Genomic DNA, 18,933 nt, shown 5'->3' on the forward strand with positions numbered 1-18,933 from the left:
AATGGTATTTTTGGTGTCAATGGCATCAAACCTAGAATGGGCACAGCAACACCCCATTTTTCGAATTTGAACAAACTCAAATGATTACAGACTAAAGATTGTTTTTACTTCATAAACTTCAGAAGACTTCGAGGATAGAGAAAGACACTAAAAAACACATGGTACTAAAAAAAAACAGTTCTGAAACTATGCCTAGACAAATAAGAGTTTGATTTAGGTCCGCACAAAAGAATTTCAGTGCAATCTTAATTATGTACTTTTTTGTTGTTGTTGCTCGAGACAGATGGAGGATTGTGCAAGGGCATGTACCCATTCCATACACCCACTTTGCAAAATGAAGTAAAACATTTAAAGTATTTGGCATGCCTACATGTTTTAAAATTAAAACTTGTCTCTATGTCTCTGTCTCTGTCTCGGAGTAGGAGTGGAGTGCCAGCGACCCAAACAGCAGAACTCAAGCGAGAACGACATGGAAGTCATCTCCAGTGGGACCGCGGATAGTACTGAGCTCTATATGAAGGGATCCACACCTCCAGACCTTACCCCAGACATAAGCCCCACTCCCAGCAGACCCTCCACACCTCCCCGAAGCCCAACCACCAAATCTTCCAATCGCACCAAAAATGCCCGCTTTCTGCGACAGACTGCAGTGGATGATGAGCGTGGAGGAACGCAAGAGATTCAGGTGCTTATGGAGGGAAGAGGTGGTGGTGGTTCGAGTGGAGGTGGAGAGCACCTGAGGGCTAACAGTTGGAGCGAGGACAAGCGCCCCTCCCGTGGGGGCAGTAGTAGAGGTGGTAGTCGGGGCAGCAGCCGCTCCACAACTCCTTCAGTGCAGGACGAGGTACGGGTTGGGGTGGCACGGGCCAATGGCCACAAGCACTCTTCAAATCATAAGCCTCGAGACCACAGCTCATCCAATCACAAAACCCAGCGGGAAAGGAGGCCAGACGGACCCTCATCTTCTTGGACATCTCAGCGGGTACACAGCGACAGTTTGGCTCATTCACGTCTCTTAGAGCAGGATGAGGAAAAACTGAGCAATTATGAAATGGAGATGAGGCCGTTGCAGCCAATGGACTCCCTTAACTCCCAAAAGCCCTATGGGCATGGGGAAGAGTGGCATAGTCACTCAGAGCCCCGTGGACATACATTACAGCGACGGGGTAAAAATCGTGACCGGAAGCAGGATGTCCGGGACACCTCAGGGTCCAGGGATGCCCAGGAGGGGACGTCTCCAGACTCAATGCAAAAGTTGGACAGTCTACGAGTGGGGGAAAAGCTAGAGGCTCGGCCTCTTCGCAGGGACCTCACACTCTCACCCCCACAGAAATCTCCACCTATTGCACTAGAGCAAGATGACGAGAATCAGTCTCAGCTCAAAGTGAACTCGGTAAGTCAAGATGTGCTACACAGAATTCAGGGAGAGTGACTTATAGTTCACCCATAATGGAGAGTTTTGGTATCCCTTACTCAATCTCATGTCGGTCCAAATTTGTATGACTTTCTTTCTTTTGTGCAACACAAAAAGAGTAATATATTGAAGGCCTAGGTATACTTCACTTTCCACATTCCGTTACGTCTTGCACACAGCCGCATTTGCACAGCTTTTAAAATATACTGATGAGTGCGGAAGGACATTCTCGACACATGGTCAGTACCACTTTCTTGACTTGTTCTGTTATGTTCCACGGACAGTCTGTGTGGTCACAAAAATAGGGCTGCGTCCAGTGTGTGCAAAAATCAGCGGAAACTTCCAATGGCGAAAACTGCGTCACAAGGACAGGGCAGTACTGTCGCAGGACGTAGATGGTATACTTTGGGCTTAAGGAAGACCCGATGCATTTACAACAAATAGGGACAGTAGCTTTCAAGCTTTAAAAAGGATGCTAAACACCATCAGAGTTTGGTAAAAGTGGGCCATAAGAGCCATGGGTAAGAAAAAGATGACATACACTTTTATTGCAGGGATGTCTAATTCTGCTCCTGGAGGGCCAATATCCTGAAGAGTTTGGTTCCAACCTGCCCCACTTCCCTGGACATTTTTGTAATCCTAAAGGCCTTGTTGAGCTGGTTTAGGTGTGTTTAAATAGGATTGGAGCTAAACTCTGCAGTACAGTGGCCCTTCAGGTGCAGGATTGGATATCCCCAATATTTTTTATCATATTTTTCGTCTTCTTTTATCCATTCATTGAACTTAAATGGAAAAGAGTGACAAGCCCAGTCCTCAGAATTTCTGTTTTTGTATTTCATGGAAAAATGAAAGTCCTACAGGTTTTGGAACGATAAAAGGACTAGTAAACGAAGATCAAATCTTAATTTCCAGGTGAACTATTACTTGAACTTAAGAAATAATTTCAAACATATTTCACAAACTTGAAATTTCAGTAAACATTGTCAAATAAAATATATTTGTATATTTGATCATAAAATCCAATATCATAATTTTGTAATCGATCAAACACATTTATATTTGACGGCAATAACGCCAGGTGTTTTAGTAGCATGAGTAAGAAGAAAAACCTCCACAAACACAGCGTAGTTGTTTGGAGTCCCAAGGGAATACAGGACCTGACAAAAGCCTGAGACACACAACCTGGACAGGTCCAAACTTCAGACTGTCCCCTTCCACTGCCTAGCAGCCCTACGATCTCTTGCTGCACTAAGAACACCTTGGTAACAGCAAATTGGCAAAGTGGCTCCTTCCACAACACAGCCCTGCATTGGCTGTCCCACACTCTGTTGCTAGGGAACAGCTTATGCCTTGCTCGGGTTGCGTCCAATCAAATGATTAGAGTGAGTTCTAAGAAGGAGGGGGTTTATGTTTGTAGCCGCAGAGATACAAGCAATGCAGCAGACTTGTGTAAGACAGGTTTACATGAGACAGAAACACATCTGCACAATAGCTAGCCCCGATTAAGGAATTAACAAACACTGTCAACAATTTAAACAACATTTATGCATTCCCGAGATTTATAAACAACTGATTAGCTTAGCACAGGAGGAGGAAGAACAGGCCCTACACAGCACACAACTGTCTGACTCTGCAATAAAACAACTGTGGAGAGCAAAATATGTTTGCTTTTACAGGACGATGCGCTAAATGTGACTCTATAAGATATGCTTGTCCTAATTCATTGAGCAAAATCAGTGCTCACGGCATCTTCTTAACACTACTGTGTCCAGTTCGCTTGTCACAGCCTAATTTCATGCCTCACATGTGTCTTGCATGTGCAGCATGCGTGTCCCTTTGCTCAAAGGTTGTAAACATTGTCTACAACAAGCTTACATGAGCCCATCAATTAAAAAGTGCACTTGACCAAACCATCCTTTACAAATACGTTGGTCCTTATGATGGCTGGCACAATGCAGTACAGACTCTAATTTCCATTGAGATAATACCATATTTCTGGTGATCCGAGGGGAATGGAATAATCATGCAGCTTTCTTTAAATGCACTGTAGTGTGCAAATGTGCAGTGAATTTAAGACTCTAGTATGTTGACTACTTAATACACTGTGGAGCGAATTCACTTAACAGCAACTTTAGTATGTGATACTTCAGCACAAATTCTCTCAGCAGGTGCAAAACGTACTGAAATATCGGCATTGGTATTTCAATCATTGTCATCCTGTATCAGCGCAAACATCCCACCCATCCCAATTTATTGTAGTGAATCATGTACTAAAACAACATAGCATGCAAATAAGAACTGTTCATTTTTAGTGAAATCCACACTTTATAAACAAAAATACTGACCTTTCTCTTTTTCTCCTTCTCACTCAACAGGGCTCCAACTCTATTCTGGTAGTCATGGTGATTTTGCTCAACATTGGAGTCGCCATTTTGTTTGTCCATTTTTTTATTTAAACTCTGCATTGCCTATCAATTCTTCTTATATTATCAAATCAATACTAGTGTCATCACAACTGATCTGGTCCCGGACCATTTTTTTTTTTTTTTTTTTTTATAAACAAATGACCAATGTACTTCTATTGAAGTTACAGCACGTCAATACGAGGACCGAGGAAGGCAACAACAAAACTGGGCTCAGCAGTTCCGTCTGCTTTCCTGTCTCCAAAGAGCTCGTTTTGATTTCTTAATTTCTTCTTATTTTTTTTTTTATCTGAAATAGTTACAAGCATCCTTTTGAACTTCTAGTTTTATCCTATGTATTCATTCACTCATTAATGCTGTTATAAATATATAGACTTGTTTCTCTTTTTTTATTTCATATTTCTTACTTGCCTTTTCTTGACAATGCTGGTGGCTTTTTTCAGTTTTCGTTTGGGTTTGGTTTGTATTTGGGTGTTGGAGTAATTTGAACTGTGGCTTTGGTGAGGGAGGGTGTGCAAGGTGGCCTAAGGGTGAAGGGCGACCACCATCAACATCTTTTTGGGTAACGGCAGCATTACACAGCTATGACGTCAACAGGTTCAAAGTGATGGGAAACGGCCCCCGTCTAACCCCACCTGCCTCCCTCGCGCACCTCTCCTAAGCATTGCTTATGTTTCTCCATGTTCTTGTTTTTATCACTCTTTGGAATAACACGTCAAGCGCTCCTCTCATTTCCTGTACACCTCCATTTTTCTTCTGTGTGGTATGTCAACTACCAGCAGACTCCAGAATGTCATGGTGGGCCTGAAATGAGAATTAAAGTCACTTTGTAATTACAATGGACCTAAAATGAGTCTACATAGCTTTTTGATGTATAAACATCTTCGAATTTGCCTAAAAATGTTGCATATGTTGAAAAGAAGTCTGCTAAACAAGCACAACCACTCCAAATTGGGTTAGTTAAAGTTCAAGTCTAGTAATCACAAAGACACAGCGCCACCAGCGTTTCAGCATCTGCAACATTTGTACTCGGGCGAATCTGACCCAGATGCATTTGGAAAAATTCCCAGATCCAAAAGTTCTACGATCTGAAAGGGCTTTATCATTAATCTTGCTCCAAATGAAACCTTTTTTTTTTCTTCCTAAGAATAAATCATAACACAGTTAGAGTCCATTTTTTTTTCAGGTCCAGCATGTAAGATTATACGCTGTACATTCAACACAACGTAGCATGGGTTCGATCTTTGAAAGCACTATCGCAAGTTTGAGCTTTTCTGCAGCATATTTTAGTTTAAAAAAATTGAAAGTTGTAAGAGGACTGGCACATGACATTCTGTGAGGTCACCATCATTACAGCGCCACCTTACTCTCTTTGATGAAATGACGAGAACGTGCGAGCACCTGCCGACCTCACCATGCACACCCGAAAGCCACATGCTGCGCGAGATGCTGGCGTTCCCGACCAGACATTCAAGAGACTGTTAACGTTTTTTTTTTCCCAAATGCTGCTTTCAAAAAACTAATATTTATTGATAAAAGAAAAAAAAAAAACTTTTTTAGCTATTTGCAAGATGTCTGAAAAGTGCCGACTGCCTTGTTTTTCTAAAAGTAAAAGAAAAAAAACATGTTGCATGCTAACGTATGTTTTAGTTTTGCATAGATAACTTTATTGGGAAAAATGTACGGAAAAGTGTGCAAGTAGTTTTGGATGCGGCGTAAAAAATACAAAATTTAATTGGGACTTGTTCGACACATTTTAATGCAAATTTGTGAGAATGTATGAATTTGTACGATTGTACGAATTGGTGATTTTGTATCAATTTGATCAATCTAACTTGTACAAAAACCTAGCATTTTAAGTAAAATTTCACCATGAGAATATACTTCAAAGGAGGATAAGCAGATCTTACGAATTAGATAAATTCACCAACTAATTACCAACATATTTACAAATTGTCATAAGAGTGTGTTAAAATCTTTTACCTTATTGGCCAAAACACCATGATACACAGTGGAACAGGTCTGATCGGGCATGCCAATGATGAATTTGTGGTCCAAGTGCTGGTCTTGGCATCCAGCAGCCTTTCTGCCCCAAAATCAGAGACGAAACTAAAACGAGTGAAACAAACAATCAAAGAGAGGTGTTTTGTTTATTTTTTTATAGCCAGCTAACAAAACACAAAGACTGAGATGTTTTTATAGCATGTGTGTATGGGCTTGTACTTTCCCCCTTGAGTCTGTCCTCCTGGCAATGATTCATTCACAGTTTGTGTACTCTCTATCCCTCTTTCTCGCCCACCTCCCTTCCTTCCCCATATTTCTCCGTTTCTCTATCCAGCCGAGAACAAATGACCAGAAAAAATTAAATGTAAAAATGACAACTATGCGGATGTCAACATACAAACAAGCTGGGGACCCAAATGTCGTACATTTGCTCAACTTGGGTCCTTGGGTTGGTCCAAGAAGTTTGCAAACTCACTTTGATACCACAACGGCTGTAAGTGATGGGGATGGTGGGATTCCAAAGGGTCTTTAAAGCAGCAATTTTCTGCAGTTAACCCATACTGTCGGCTCTTGTACCGTTTGACCTGGATGTATCCGTCACCCTATGCGCCTATAGCATGCCCAAGCATGCCCAGTTCTTTTATCTCTCTCTCTCTCTGTCTTCTTCTATCATTCAGTTCTTTACTTTTCCTGGGGGTCTGATTCTTTTTGAGTTATATGGAGAAAATAATGAAAGTGTTTGAAAGTAAGCTCTTGTGTTGTGGTTATTGAGTCTTGTTTTTTTTTTTTTTTTTTTTTTTTTTTGGCCTTTCAGTCTTTCTCCTTATCTGTTACCAAAGTAAAAAAAAATTATGGTTCCGATGCATTTACAGAAGATAGAAATCATATATATTATTAATCTGGATTTTAATAGAAAAAAATCATTGTATTACAGTTTTTTTTACAGTAAAGTAATAAATACTGTAAAAAAACACAGTAAAATAAAAAAATAATAGAAAAAAAACTGCTAATGGTAATGACTTTTACAGGAAAAAAAATATAATATTCCTTTGTTTTCTTTCAAAATATAATTCTTCAAAAAATATGGCATGTTTTTCATGGGTATAGGATTCACTCCTTGTATTTAAGTTAGAGTGAAAATGATGCAAGCTTCTCAGTGCAGATGACAGCAGGTAAAACCAGACAAATAGGTGAAGCCTTGAGATTTCCCTGGTGAGATTGTGCCATCACTATAACAACTTTCATATAGAATTGTTCTCAAGCATGTCAAAAAATAGGGGTGTGGCCTCTATCACTGCACACAACACACATGAGGATTATTTTGAAGGGGAAAAAACAGCGCTGTCAGGACGTCCTCCACAAAGACTGTCAAAAATGTAAATTAATCTACTTGATGGATTGAGAGTAAAAAAACTGAAATGCACCGAAAATATGAAATACAGTCAGCAAGGGCACAAGGCCAATTCATTTCATCTTCAAAGTCTCTCTCATGTCCTTGTTTTGTCTCCGTCTCTCACTTTCATCCTTGTCCTCTCCTGTAGAAACTAACCCCACACGTCATCTCTCCTATTGTCACATCATTGAAGCATGACGTGGAATGCTTACAAATAAGCATACAAATCCACCTCATAAATGACTCAAGAGGGTTCGGGCCGGTCCACAGAAACACCTGAGCAAAACCTCTCAATTTTAAAAGAATTGTTCGACTTTATTTTTATTTACTCACCTTCATGTCACTCCAAACATGCACGACTTTTTTTTGTTCTCTGGAACACATACACACACAAAACGCACTCACAAATTGAAACAAAGTCTGTAAAACGCCAAAAAACAACTCCATAACAGAATCAAAAAATACATTTTCTATAGTACAAGAACCAGACAAATTTAAGTGGCTGTTCACACAGAATGCACTTGTACAATCCACTGCGCTTCTACTTTTCCATTGATTTTCTATGTAAACACACACTAGATGGACATGTTTGACCACTGCACTTGCATTTCTAAATTATCAATGTGAGCGTGAATGAAACACAAATCACTTCTTGAAGTTACTGACACCATGGTAACCACAGCAAGGTTTCTTTTTTTTTTTACCATGTACACTTATTATAAGCAACCATGCCTTGTTCCCTTTGAATCCTTGAATTCTAATGACATTACACCAGTATAGTTTCTCTGACCCAAGCATTTTCACATGACCGCCTCTTTCTCCCCTCCACCAAAAAAGTGCGTCTGACCAGCTGCCTGTCTGCTGGGTGGACGTCTGTTAGGAAGTTAAGCCAATTTCGTCTGAGATTACTGTAATAGAACCACTGTGTAGAGTTCAGCCTTGTCCCTGCACTAGAAGAGGATTATGGGTGATTTCTTTAAATCTATTGGTAAGACGGAAGTCAAGAAGGAGAGGGAGTTCTCAAAACAACCCTAACATCATATAGGGCCTAGACAAATTTCACAAAAACATTTCCAGGTCACCTCAGATCTAACCATAAAGAAAATTAGGCCCATCATTAAGGGTTTTTTTTAATGTAATTTTATTTTATTTTTTTATGACAAATAAGCTTACTTTTTTTTCATACTTGTCCAGATGCTTCCATTTACTCTCATAATTATTAATAATATTCATTAATGAGTATTTAATTACTCTAACTATCATTTTTGAATTGTTATTACAGTGAAACAATTAAATGTAAAATTGTAATACAATTATTTTATTTTATTTTAAACAGTATAGTTTAAAGGAAGAGCAACAAAAATTACCATAATTTAGAGATGTAGACATTTTGGGATATATGCTTCACATAACATTAATGAGTAAAATGCTTTACTTTAATAAAGTGAAATAATGCTTTAGTAAAATAATTTTAAATCAGTACGTCAAATATGACAATGTAGGAATATAAAAACAGGATTTTGCAATAGGATATTGATTGCATTTATCATAACCATGCAATGAAAAAAAATTATATATATATATATATATATATATATATATATATATATATATATATATATATTCAGCAAGGATGCAGTAAATTGATCAAAAGTGACTGTAAAGATATGTATAATGTTAAAATACACACACACACACACACACACACACACATATATATATATATATATATAGTACTTATTTTAACATTATAAAGATGTTAAACATTCTTTCTGAAACTTCATTGTTACATCTTTGGTCAGTAAAAGATCATTAAATGGCTCCATTTACAAGCCTTTTCAAACTGTGTCCAAACAAATTAGATAATGTGGAAAACGTGTCCCCAAGCTATGGAATTAGTCAAGCCTCAATTATGAATCATTATCTTTTATCAAACTCTCTTTCTGATTAGTTTAGCAGACTAATGAGGTCGTAAGGACAGCCACTAGGTAAATAAATGGAATCAATGAAGCAACGTGGCCTTAAATCTTAAAGAACTGTCAAATTTGTCCCGGTTGTCTTTCTCTCTCTCTCTCACAAACACACACACACACTCTTCTGATGCATCTCTGATGACAACAGGTTCACATGCTTCAGGAAGTCACAACAGGACTGTAAAAACGGTGACCTTAGTTATTTATTAACTCTGTCTTTTTAAAAAAGAAATTCAGAATTTTTTTAAATGACGGTGAGATAGAGAGAGATGGAGGGGAGATGAGAGAAAGTTGGCTGCATAGTCGTAGCCTCATCCATTTCTCTAGCTTCCATTTATTATTCATTAGTTTCTCTTTCTACATCACTTATTCTTCTGTTTCTTCACAGAAACTGTGATTGCCACATGGCCTTCCGCTTAGCTTAGCTTTCTTCAGCTCAAAGACAAAACTTTGAAGAACAATCTGCTTTCGCTAAATAATAAAATGATTTGATCAAATATTATGGAATTTTGCTTAGCAAAAGTATGATTTAGAGTAGTGGCCACAATCTAAAATGCCTTCAGAGTCTGATTAGAAAGGCTAACGGAAATAAGGAAAAAACTATGTTTAATGCAAATAATGAACACTTTGAGGTTCAGCTTCCCTTATTAATAAAAAAAAAATTTCATTAATTCATTCTCTTAGGTGCAGTCTGCTAATACAGTATATATAACACATATCCACTCTCATTATCACAAACAAATTAATTATCTTCTCACACACATTTAATTGATTAAATGACTAATTTATTGAGGATGGTCTACATCTGACAGAGGGATAGAGAAAATGTCAACCCCTGTCCAGATTACTATTTCTGCTCTCTTTCGAAACCTAAAAACTTTTTTGGTTTTCCTAAACAACTTTGTTATCGCCACTTGATATCCAATGTAAAATCCGGGACCTGAAGAACTGAAATGGAGATACTCTGAACACGAAACGCCCCCGATGTGGATGATGAGGCAACAAAGTGTCTTTGTTTAGCATGCTACCGAACCATGAAGCAGTCACAAGCTAACAATCAGTGATGTTATTACAACTGACAAGCGAAACAGGCATCTAACAATAATGAATTTAAGCGAGAAGGATCCCAAAGCAAAATACACAGCTCTGGCTGTCAAAAAGAATCAGTGAATGTTGACCTGGGTCTAGGCAGATAAACCCTTTGTCATCTGTTAATCTCTTCCTCATGGGCCTGACCCAAATCATGGCCTTGAACATTAAAGAAAAATGTATGTGTCAGCCCTCAGGGATGGCTTTGAGTCTCTGAAATAGGCATCATTTTGAAACGTTTGAAAGTAAATATTATCTAAATACTTTTCCATTTCACAATTGTGTCTGAACTGCAAAATTTAATTGACATTTCCGAAATACAGACCTTCTTCACTCTCCTCTTTGGATTCCCCCTCTTCCTCATCATCACCTCCCTTTGCTGCTTCTTCTTCTTCTTCAACTTCTGATCCGGATTCTTCCAGCCAGTCCTGCATCTCTGTAATGAGAATTCAATGCTCAAATGTGGCAATGCCCACATACTTTGAAATTTAACATGTTTATACTGAACAGGTTTTTTCTTCTCAGAAAAAAAAGTGTTGATATAGAAATTTCAGCACCTAACAAAAGGAAAGCATTGAAATTCACCAAAGAGCCATTTACAGTAAAACATACAGATAGAAAGAGCAAATGAGGGAACGACAGACAGGACAATAGCAAAAAATACAAAAGATGGCTAAAACAAATGACAGACAGTGAAACAAACTGACAGACAGATGATAAATAGATAAATCAATAGAACAAATGACAGACAGACGATGAAACAGACAGACAGACATAGAGTGAAACAGACGAAAGACAAACAGACAGACAGTGAAACAGATGAAAGACAGACAGATAGTGAAACAGATGACAGATAGTGAAACAGATGAAAGACAGACAAACAGACAGTGAAACAGACAGACAGACAGACATAGAGTGAAATGGACGAAAGACAAACAGACAGTGAAAGAGATGAAAGACAGACAGACAGACAATGAAACAGACAGAAGAGTGAAACAGACGATAGACAGACAGACAGTGAAACAGATGAAAGACAGACAGATAGTGAAGACAGACAGACAGACAATGAAACAGACAAAAGATTGAAACAGATGAAAGACAGACAGACAGTGAAACAGACGAAAGACAGACAGTGAAACAGATGAAAGACAGACAGACAGAGAAACAGATGAGAGACAGACAGACAGACAGACAGTGAAACAGATGAAAGACAGACAGACAGACAGTGAAACAGACGAAAGACAGACAGTGAAACAGATGAAAGACAGACAAATAGTGAAACAGACTAAAGAAAGACAGACAGACAGTGAAACAGATGAAAGACAGACAGACAGACAGTGAAACAGACGAAAGACAGACAGACAGACAGTGAAACAGATGACAGACAGACAGACAATGAAACAGATGAAAGACAGACAGACAGAGAAACAGATGAGAGACAGACAGACAGTGAAACAGATGAAAGACAGACAGACAGTGAAAGAGATGAAAGACAGACAGACAGACAATGAAACAGACAGAAGAGTGAAACAGACGAAAGACAGACAGGCAGACAGTGAAACAGATGAAAGACAGACAGACAGTGAAACAGATGAAAGACAGACAGACAGACAATGAAACAGACAAAAGATTGAAACAGATGAAAGACAGACAGTGAAACAGACGAAAGACAGACAGTGAAACAGATGAAAGACAGACAGACAGAGAAACAGATGAGAGACAGACAGACAGACAGACAGTGAAACAGACGAAAGACAGACAGTGAAACAGATGAAAGACAGACAAACAGTGAAACAGATGAAAGACAGACAAACAGTGAAACAGACTAAAGAAAGACAGACAGACAGTGAAACAGACGAAAGACAGACAGACAGAAAGTGAAACAGATGACAGACAGACAGACAATGAAACAGATGAAAGACAGACAGACAGAGAAACAGATGAGAGACAGACAGACAGTGAAACAGATGAAAGACAGACAGATAGTGAAGACAGACAGACAGACAATGAAACAGACAAAAGATTGAAACAGATGAAAGACAGACAGACAGTGAAACAGACGAAAGACAGACAGTGAAACAGATGAAAGACAGACAGACAGAGAAACAGATGAGAGACAGACAGACAGACAGACAGACAGTGAAACAGATGAAAGACAGACAGACAGACAGTGAAACAGACGAAAGACAGACAGTGAAACAGATGAAAGACAGACAAATAGTGAAACAGACTAAAGAAAGACAGACAGACAGTGAAACAGATGAAAGACAGACAGACAGACAGTGAAACAGACGAAAGACAGACAGACAGACAGTGAAACAGATGACAGACAGACAATGAAACAGATGAAAGACAGACAGACAGAGAAACAGATGAGAGACAGACAGACAGTGAAACAGATGAAAGACAGACAGACAGTGAAAGAGATGAAAGACAGACAGACAGACAATGAAACAGACAGAAGAGTGAAACAGACGAAAGACAGACAGGCAGACAGTGAAACAGATGAAAGACAGACAGACAGTGAAACAGATGAAAGACAGACAGACAGACAATGAAACAGACAAAAGATTGAAACAGATGAAAGACAGACAGTGAAACAGACGAAAGACAGACAGTGAAACAGATGAAAGACAGACAGACAGAGAAACAGATGAGAGACAGACAGACAGACAGTGAAACAGATGAAAGACAGACAAACAGTGAAACAGATGAAAGACAGACAAACAGTGAAACAGATGAAAGACAGACAAACAGTGAAACAGACTAAAGAAAGACAGACAGACAGTGAAACAGACGAAAGACAGACAGACAGAAAGTGAAACAGATGACAGACAGACAGACAATGAAACAGATGAAAGACAGACAGACAGAGAAACAGATGAGAGACAGACAGACAGTGAAACGGATGAAAGACAGACAGACAGACAGTGAAACAGATGACAGACAGACAGACAATGAAACAGATGAAAGACAGACAGACAGAGAAACAGATGAGAGACAGACAGACAGACAGTGAAATAGATGAAAGACAGACAGACAGACAGACAGTGAAACAGATGAAAGACAGACAGACAGTGAAACAGATGAAAGACAGACAGACAGACAGACAGTGAAACAGATGAAAGACAGACAGACAGTGAAACAAATGAAAGACAGACAGACAGTGAAACAGATGAAGGACAGACAGACAGACAGTGAAACAGATGAAAGACAGACAAACAGTGATACAGATTTAAGACAGACAGACAGATCTTCTGGGCTGTGTTTCTGATTACTGGGATCCATTTCCAGTGGAACGTCCCATTTGTCAATCTTAGGCAGGTCCAGGCTGTAGAAATTGTGAGTGTGAACATTCCGTCGTACAAGTACAACTTGCCATGCTTCACCGTTGCCATGGCGCTGGAGCAAGGACAGGGTTCCACCAAGGGAGCCATTGTAGCCGCCTCCTCTTCGTCAACCTCCTCCTCACTGTCCTCCTCTGCCTGTGGAATCACTTCCTTGATGGTCATAACTGTTCCATCCTCGGCCACGATTTCTTTAATAATCTCAGTGGGACCTTGTGCCTCCTCTTTCTCCCCTTCAGTTTCATTCGTCTGTTCTTCCATCTTCCCACTGCGCCTCTTCTTCTTTTCTGACTTGTTGCCCTAGCTAAAAAAAAAAAGACTGTGTAAATATGACTGCTTTTTGGGCTTTATTTAGAGGCTTTACTAAAGCAAAACATAACACAAAACCTTTAGTTGGGCAGGAAACCACCGGTTTTTGTTGATATCATAAAAGTAAAGGTCATTAAAAAAAGTCTCCTTCCAGAGACTCCTCATCTTCCCCATCACAGACGCCACCGAAGAGCAGTGCTCAGCCCCCAGGGCCCACCGCCAGAGAGAAGCCAGCCCGAGGAGGGGGCTTGACTCCTGAAGGTTTTACTCACATCCACGTCCACTTTTCTGCAGTACAGGAGCAAAAAATTATGAGCAAATCTTTTTTTCAGACATGGGAACGAAAGTGGATTGTCCAAATAGTGTTGTCAAAAGACCCAGTAAGTCGGTACTAAAAAAATTTAAATGTTACGGTACAACATTTTTTTGAAAGTAACGTTACCAGTGGTACCGTGGACAACCCAGGTCTTGATGGGTGACCCAAAAAGTGTGCAGATGCGCTCTCTTCATAAAAGCACTGAGACGCGCTGAAATCAAAATGATCAAACTAACAAAACACTTTAAAAGACAGACACCAAGATCAAATGAAAGAGTTCAAGCAGGTACGTGTCATTGTGCTTCCCATACATTGATTTATTTGTGGCGGTCTGCAACAATATCAAATCTGACCGCCACAAATATATTTTCCAAAAGGCTTTGACTTCATTGAATAAACATTAGCAATGCACGAGTCAAAGTCGAAACCCGGGGCGGGTTTTTTTATATCACTGTATTTTAGAAGAAAACTGACAGTCCTCAGAAAATTATGAATGTCATTTTCATTTCATCTTGCTTGTAATACTTGTGCAGCATTTGTGATCGCAGGCTCAGCGCTTATTTGATAACAGCTGTTACCGAGGAAACTTCTCTCGCTCTAACAAGTGCCTCCTACTGGCAGAGAATGAATTGGCATATATATGCCCCCACAAATAGATTGCGAGTCTGTTCTGTTATGAATATTAAGTATTTAATTTGAATGTCGGATTGAAATTAATGCTGTTATTAGAGTAGTTAATCGTTAGCATAAGCATGGCTAACACTAATATAATGAGCATTAGAATGACGTTTCTTTATCAAATATTTTATGCTCCAATAACTTTTATTAGGGTTAAAGCGTCTCTTAGTTGTTATTCTTGGCTTTAAAATTCAAAAGCCCTTTTAAATTAAATTTGTACACAGTTTTTTAAATGAAAGTAAAGTCAAAACTTTAATTGGCATGCTTTAGTCTTTTGCTTCGGTACCAAATTTTGTAAAAAGAACTGTGGATTTTCACTGGTATTGGTACCGAATACTGAAATTTTGGTACCGTGACAATACTACGTCCAAACAAAAAAGGGAAATGGAGAGAAAACTATCCCACATTAAACAAGCAATGAGCGTAAAGACTCTAATGATGGTACCGTGCTCCTCTTTGCCTTCCCTTCTCAGCAGGAACATGTCAGAATGCATGGTTCCTTTATCCACATCCTTCTTTGCTTCCTGGAAAAAAAAGTCAGTCATTACCACCTACGTCTGTTTACTCTCGTGGGTTTACTCAAGGACAAGCTCCAGGAAACTACACAGTATCTTGCTGTCTGTGTGGAGAAGTTGCAGTTGCCATCAACATGCTCTTGCGAAATGAAGCTAAATGTAACACTGCTTAACTAATGATGGCCATGTAAGATGTGAACAGTTTTAAATCAATTACGCTTTATGTGAATCAGAGTATGTGGTGCGGAGTGTGAGTGGAGCGGTGTGATTTTGACTGGAGAGAGGAGCAGATTTTTTAAAAGTTGGAGAGTGGTTTTTCTCGTTCTAAGAACGCTCCACCACGAGTACAATTCATGCCAACAGCCCATAATATAACTGCATATTTAGCAGGAATTCACATGTTAAACATATTCAGCTAGCTTGACAGAGAAGGATCACTCAAATCAGAAAGAATGTGAAGGTTATTTTGATGCCAATGGAGTTATCTCGTCATTTAGAAGACAACACTTCCCCGCCAAAGACGAGTTTTCACAGCTTTTCGTTTTCACTGTTATACACTCGGGGGCGCTATTACACTTCTTCTGAACGAGTTCAAAACCTCCTGAACAAAAACACACGTGAACACGGAGAAACGAGCGATCTCTTATGTAAACAGATGCATACTATAAAAAATTATGTGATCATTTAATATTGATCCAGGAAGTGGGAAAAGTGGGAACGAGTTAAGATAATATGTCAGTTGAAAGTTGCTTTCAGTTAAGAGAGCTCAAACATTCATTTTAGTCTGGGAAAAAGCTTAACCTTGTATGTGAAACGGAGCATTCATATATTTTGCTGTATACTAAAATAAGCAGGAACATAGGCCTGAACCTCACCTAAAAAGTGCCTAGTTATGCCCCTGCTGACACTATTGTTCAAACAAGTCACTTTGAAACTCTCCTGTTATTTTATTTACTTTATTTTGTAATATACGTTATAAACAGTACGGTGATACTTCAAACATACTGAAATACTTTAGCTGCAGATCGGTGTTTTTGCGAGGAGTGGAGCTGGAAATGATGAACCTATACACACACACATAGTGGAGAGAGAGAGAGAGAGAGAGAGAGCAGAAATACGCTTAAGAGGTAAGTGACTTACATGCTAGGACAGTCTGACCCCTGGTGGTGAAGTCTGAAATAACATGTCTGGCATTACCCAAATACAATATACGTCACATCCTTTTTTTCTTTTTCTTGTTTATTTATTCTATCAAAATAATAATAATAATAATAATAAACAATAATTGAATATTTAAAATATTAATCTACTTACCGTACTCATACTAGCTACTAACTTACAAATGAGATAAGGTAAAGGAGTACCTGTTGAGCACTGGGTCTTGGAGGAGGTTTGGGATCTCCACCTTTACCCAGGTGTTCTTCTTAAAGTTTTCACTTCCTAAAATGTCTAAAGGCCCCATTTAAACTGCAATATATATATACACACACACACACACACACACACACACACACACACATATATATATATATATGATTAATTCTGATTTAATATCTGATTTATTTATTTTATTACATTTATTATTATTTACTTTAATGAACAAACTGAAATATCTATTTATTTCCTTTGCAAAATGCTGAAAGGGTTTCTGGTTTAAGCTGGCCATTAACGTTACCTGATAGACCATCCCAAATGGTCACACCAGCTTACATTTTAATATTACATTTTAATTTAGCAGACGCTTTAATTCTAAACGATTTATAAACGAGGAATACAACAAGAGCATAACAGGATTAAGATGGTCAAGGTGGTTTTTCTTGACCATGACAGCTGATCCTTCTAAGTCCAGCTAGAAAGCAGCTCCAAAACATAGCTACACATTTATGAGTAACTGCTTTCTTCCCATTGAAAAATTCCTCTCCGAATAAAATCAGCTCGTCTTTTTTTTCGGGATGCGCACACAGAGAGGCGTTCAACCTGCGGAGAGAACTAGCTGTCAATCAAATGTCACAGTAACACACGTGACTCACACCTGTACACATGAACGCGCACCTGGGAGAGATGGAGGGGGACAACACCCCCTGCGTCTTTTTCGCGTTCAGGGACTGAAATTTTGCAGTTAAAGCCTCTAAATCCTCCTAATTCAATAAAATTCAGAATAAAACTATGATATACGTTTTGGTTTGCCTTTTAGAGTGCTAATGGTGGCATCTTAAGCAATAAATTCACGCAGCTGCTCTCTTTTCGATCTTTTTGACACCTTTTTCTCTATTTTCGCTACTGTTTTCTCCGCTCCTTTCACTTTATTTTCTTTTTTGCCCCTTTTACCCATTTTGATAGTTTTAGAAGACACAAATTGATGCGCTACAAATTACAGCCACGTAGCGATTTAAATGAACCACAAAACCGGCGTATCAAGTACTTCCTCCAACAACACGCTTTCTCGATGCTTCATTTTTAACAATGCTGCGCTACAGCGCCACCTGCTGGTCTGGGACAACAGCTTGTCTGCTGTAAACTAGCTTGGGCCGATAGAACAAGTATGTATAAATAAGACATGTTTAAATTCCTTTATTCCTAGGTTCCTTGAATATGTTTTTCATAAAAATGGATATGATATAAATAAATTAATAAATGATTATTAATAAATTAATAAATACATAAAAAATCACATCATCAAACAGCAGGGGGCGTACTAGGTTACATATTTCTCTTGAATATAAATAAAAAAACATAACAACTTATATCATTATTATATATTATTACATAAATTATTATTGTGATGAAGTGATGAAGAAAATGACATAATGTGTAGATGTTATGCCATATATATATATATATATATACATATATATATATATATATATATATATATATATATATATATATATATATATATATACACACACAACAAAAACATTATACACATACATATATGTACAGTATTGCTATATATATATATATATATATATATATACATATATATATATATATATATATATATATATATATATATATATATATATATCGCTGTGTGTGTGTGTGTGTGTGTGTGTGTGTGTGTGTGCGTTCGTGTGTGTGTGTGTGTGTTTGTGTGTGTGTGTGTAAAGCCTCTATGTTCCCCTCAAAAATGTGGAATGTGTTAACAGAGTACATTCGTTTGCCATATGATCACCCCCACAGGCCCTGACCTACATGAAACTCCTACACACATCCTCCTCAGAGTCAGGAGTACAGAACTGACATTATTTAACATGCATGTCTCATACAACTCACGCAAAAGCCCTTGGTTTGCATCCGTCTTCCCGTTGAGGCACACTAATAATATGTGGTATATGAACAAATATTTTATTTAAATTCATATGCATTATAATGTACTGGCCCAACAAAACAGAACAAAACTACGACATAAGAACACACGTTCCAATGTTGCATGGCGGTCCAGGAGACCAGAGGAAATGAAGATGATCTG

General features: G+C 38.5%; 2 protein-coding genes across 3 annotated transcripts in view; one reads left to right on the plus strand and one right to left on the minus strand.

Moving 5' to 3' along the window:
• Window positions 1-6,590, plus strand: part of LOC127947464 (junctophilin-3-like) — a 27,593-nt gene extending 21,003 nt beyond the window's left edge. The window contains exons 4-5 of the mRNA XM_052544603.1: window positions 423-1,393; window positions 3,790-6,590. Of these exons, the coding sequence (XP_052400563.1) occupies window positions 423-1,393; window positions 3,790-3,870 (1,052 nt within the window). The 3' untranslated portion in view covers window positions 3,871-6,590. The remainder of the gene's footprint in view (window positions 1-422; window positions 1,394-3,789) is intronic.
• Window positions 4,208-16,923, minus strand: LOC127947465 (kelch domain-containing protein 4). Of its 2 annotated transcripts, XM_052544604.1 has the most exons (6): window positions 16,467-16,923; window positions 15,392-15,470; window positions 14,031-14,240; window positions 13,676-13,947; window positions 10,622-10,732; window positions 4,208-5,946 (listed from the first exon to the last, which is right to left on the minus strand). In XM_052544604.1, exons 4-6 carry the CDS (start codon window positions 13,902-13,904, stop codon window positions 5,822-5,824), a joined length of 465 nt encoding a protein of 154 aa, XP_052400564.1. In that variant the 5' UTR covers window positions 13,905-13,947; window positions 14,031-14,240; window positions 15,392-15,470; window positions 16,467-16,923; the 3' UTR covers window positions 4,208-5,821. The 2 variants fall into 2 exon arrangements, with proteins under 2 accessions (XP_052400564.1, XP_052400565.1); XM_052544605.1 differs by lacking the exons at window positions 15,392-15,470; window positions 16,467-16,923 and having other exon boundaries at window positions 4,208-4,641; window positions 5,821-5,946; window positions 14,031-14,913.
• Between the last annotated feature and the right edge of the window lie 2,010 nt (window positions 16,924-18,933).

The sequence above is a fragment of the Carassius gibelio genome, chromosome A25 (assembly GCF_023724105.1).
Source record: "Carassius gibelio isolate Cgi1373 ecotype wild population from Czech Republic chromosome A25, carGib1.2-hapl.c, whole genome shotgun sequence".
Lineage (NCBI taxonomy): Eukaryota > Metazoa > Chordata > Actinopteri > Cypriniformes > Cyprinidae > Carassius > Carassius gibelio.

Excerpts from the sequence above, each read along its gene's own strand:
- LOC127947465 (XM_052544604.1), bottom strand. The coding sequence starts at position 13,904 with ATGGAAGAACAGACGAATGAAACTGAAGGGGAGAAAGAGGAGGCACAA. Across the intron at positions 10,733-13,675 it reads CATGGCAACGGTGAAGCATG|AGATGCAGGACTGGCTGGAA; the intron begins GCAAGTTGTACT and ends TTCTCATTACAG. Across the intron at positions 5,947-10,621 it reads CAAAGAGGAGAGTGAAGAAG|TTTCGTCTCTGATTTTGGGG; the intron begins GTCTGTATTTCG and ends CACTCGTTTTAG.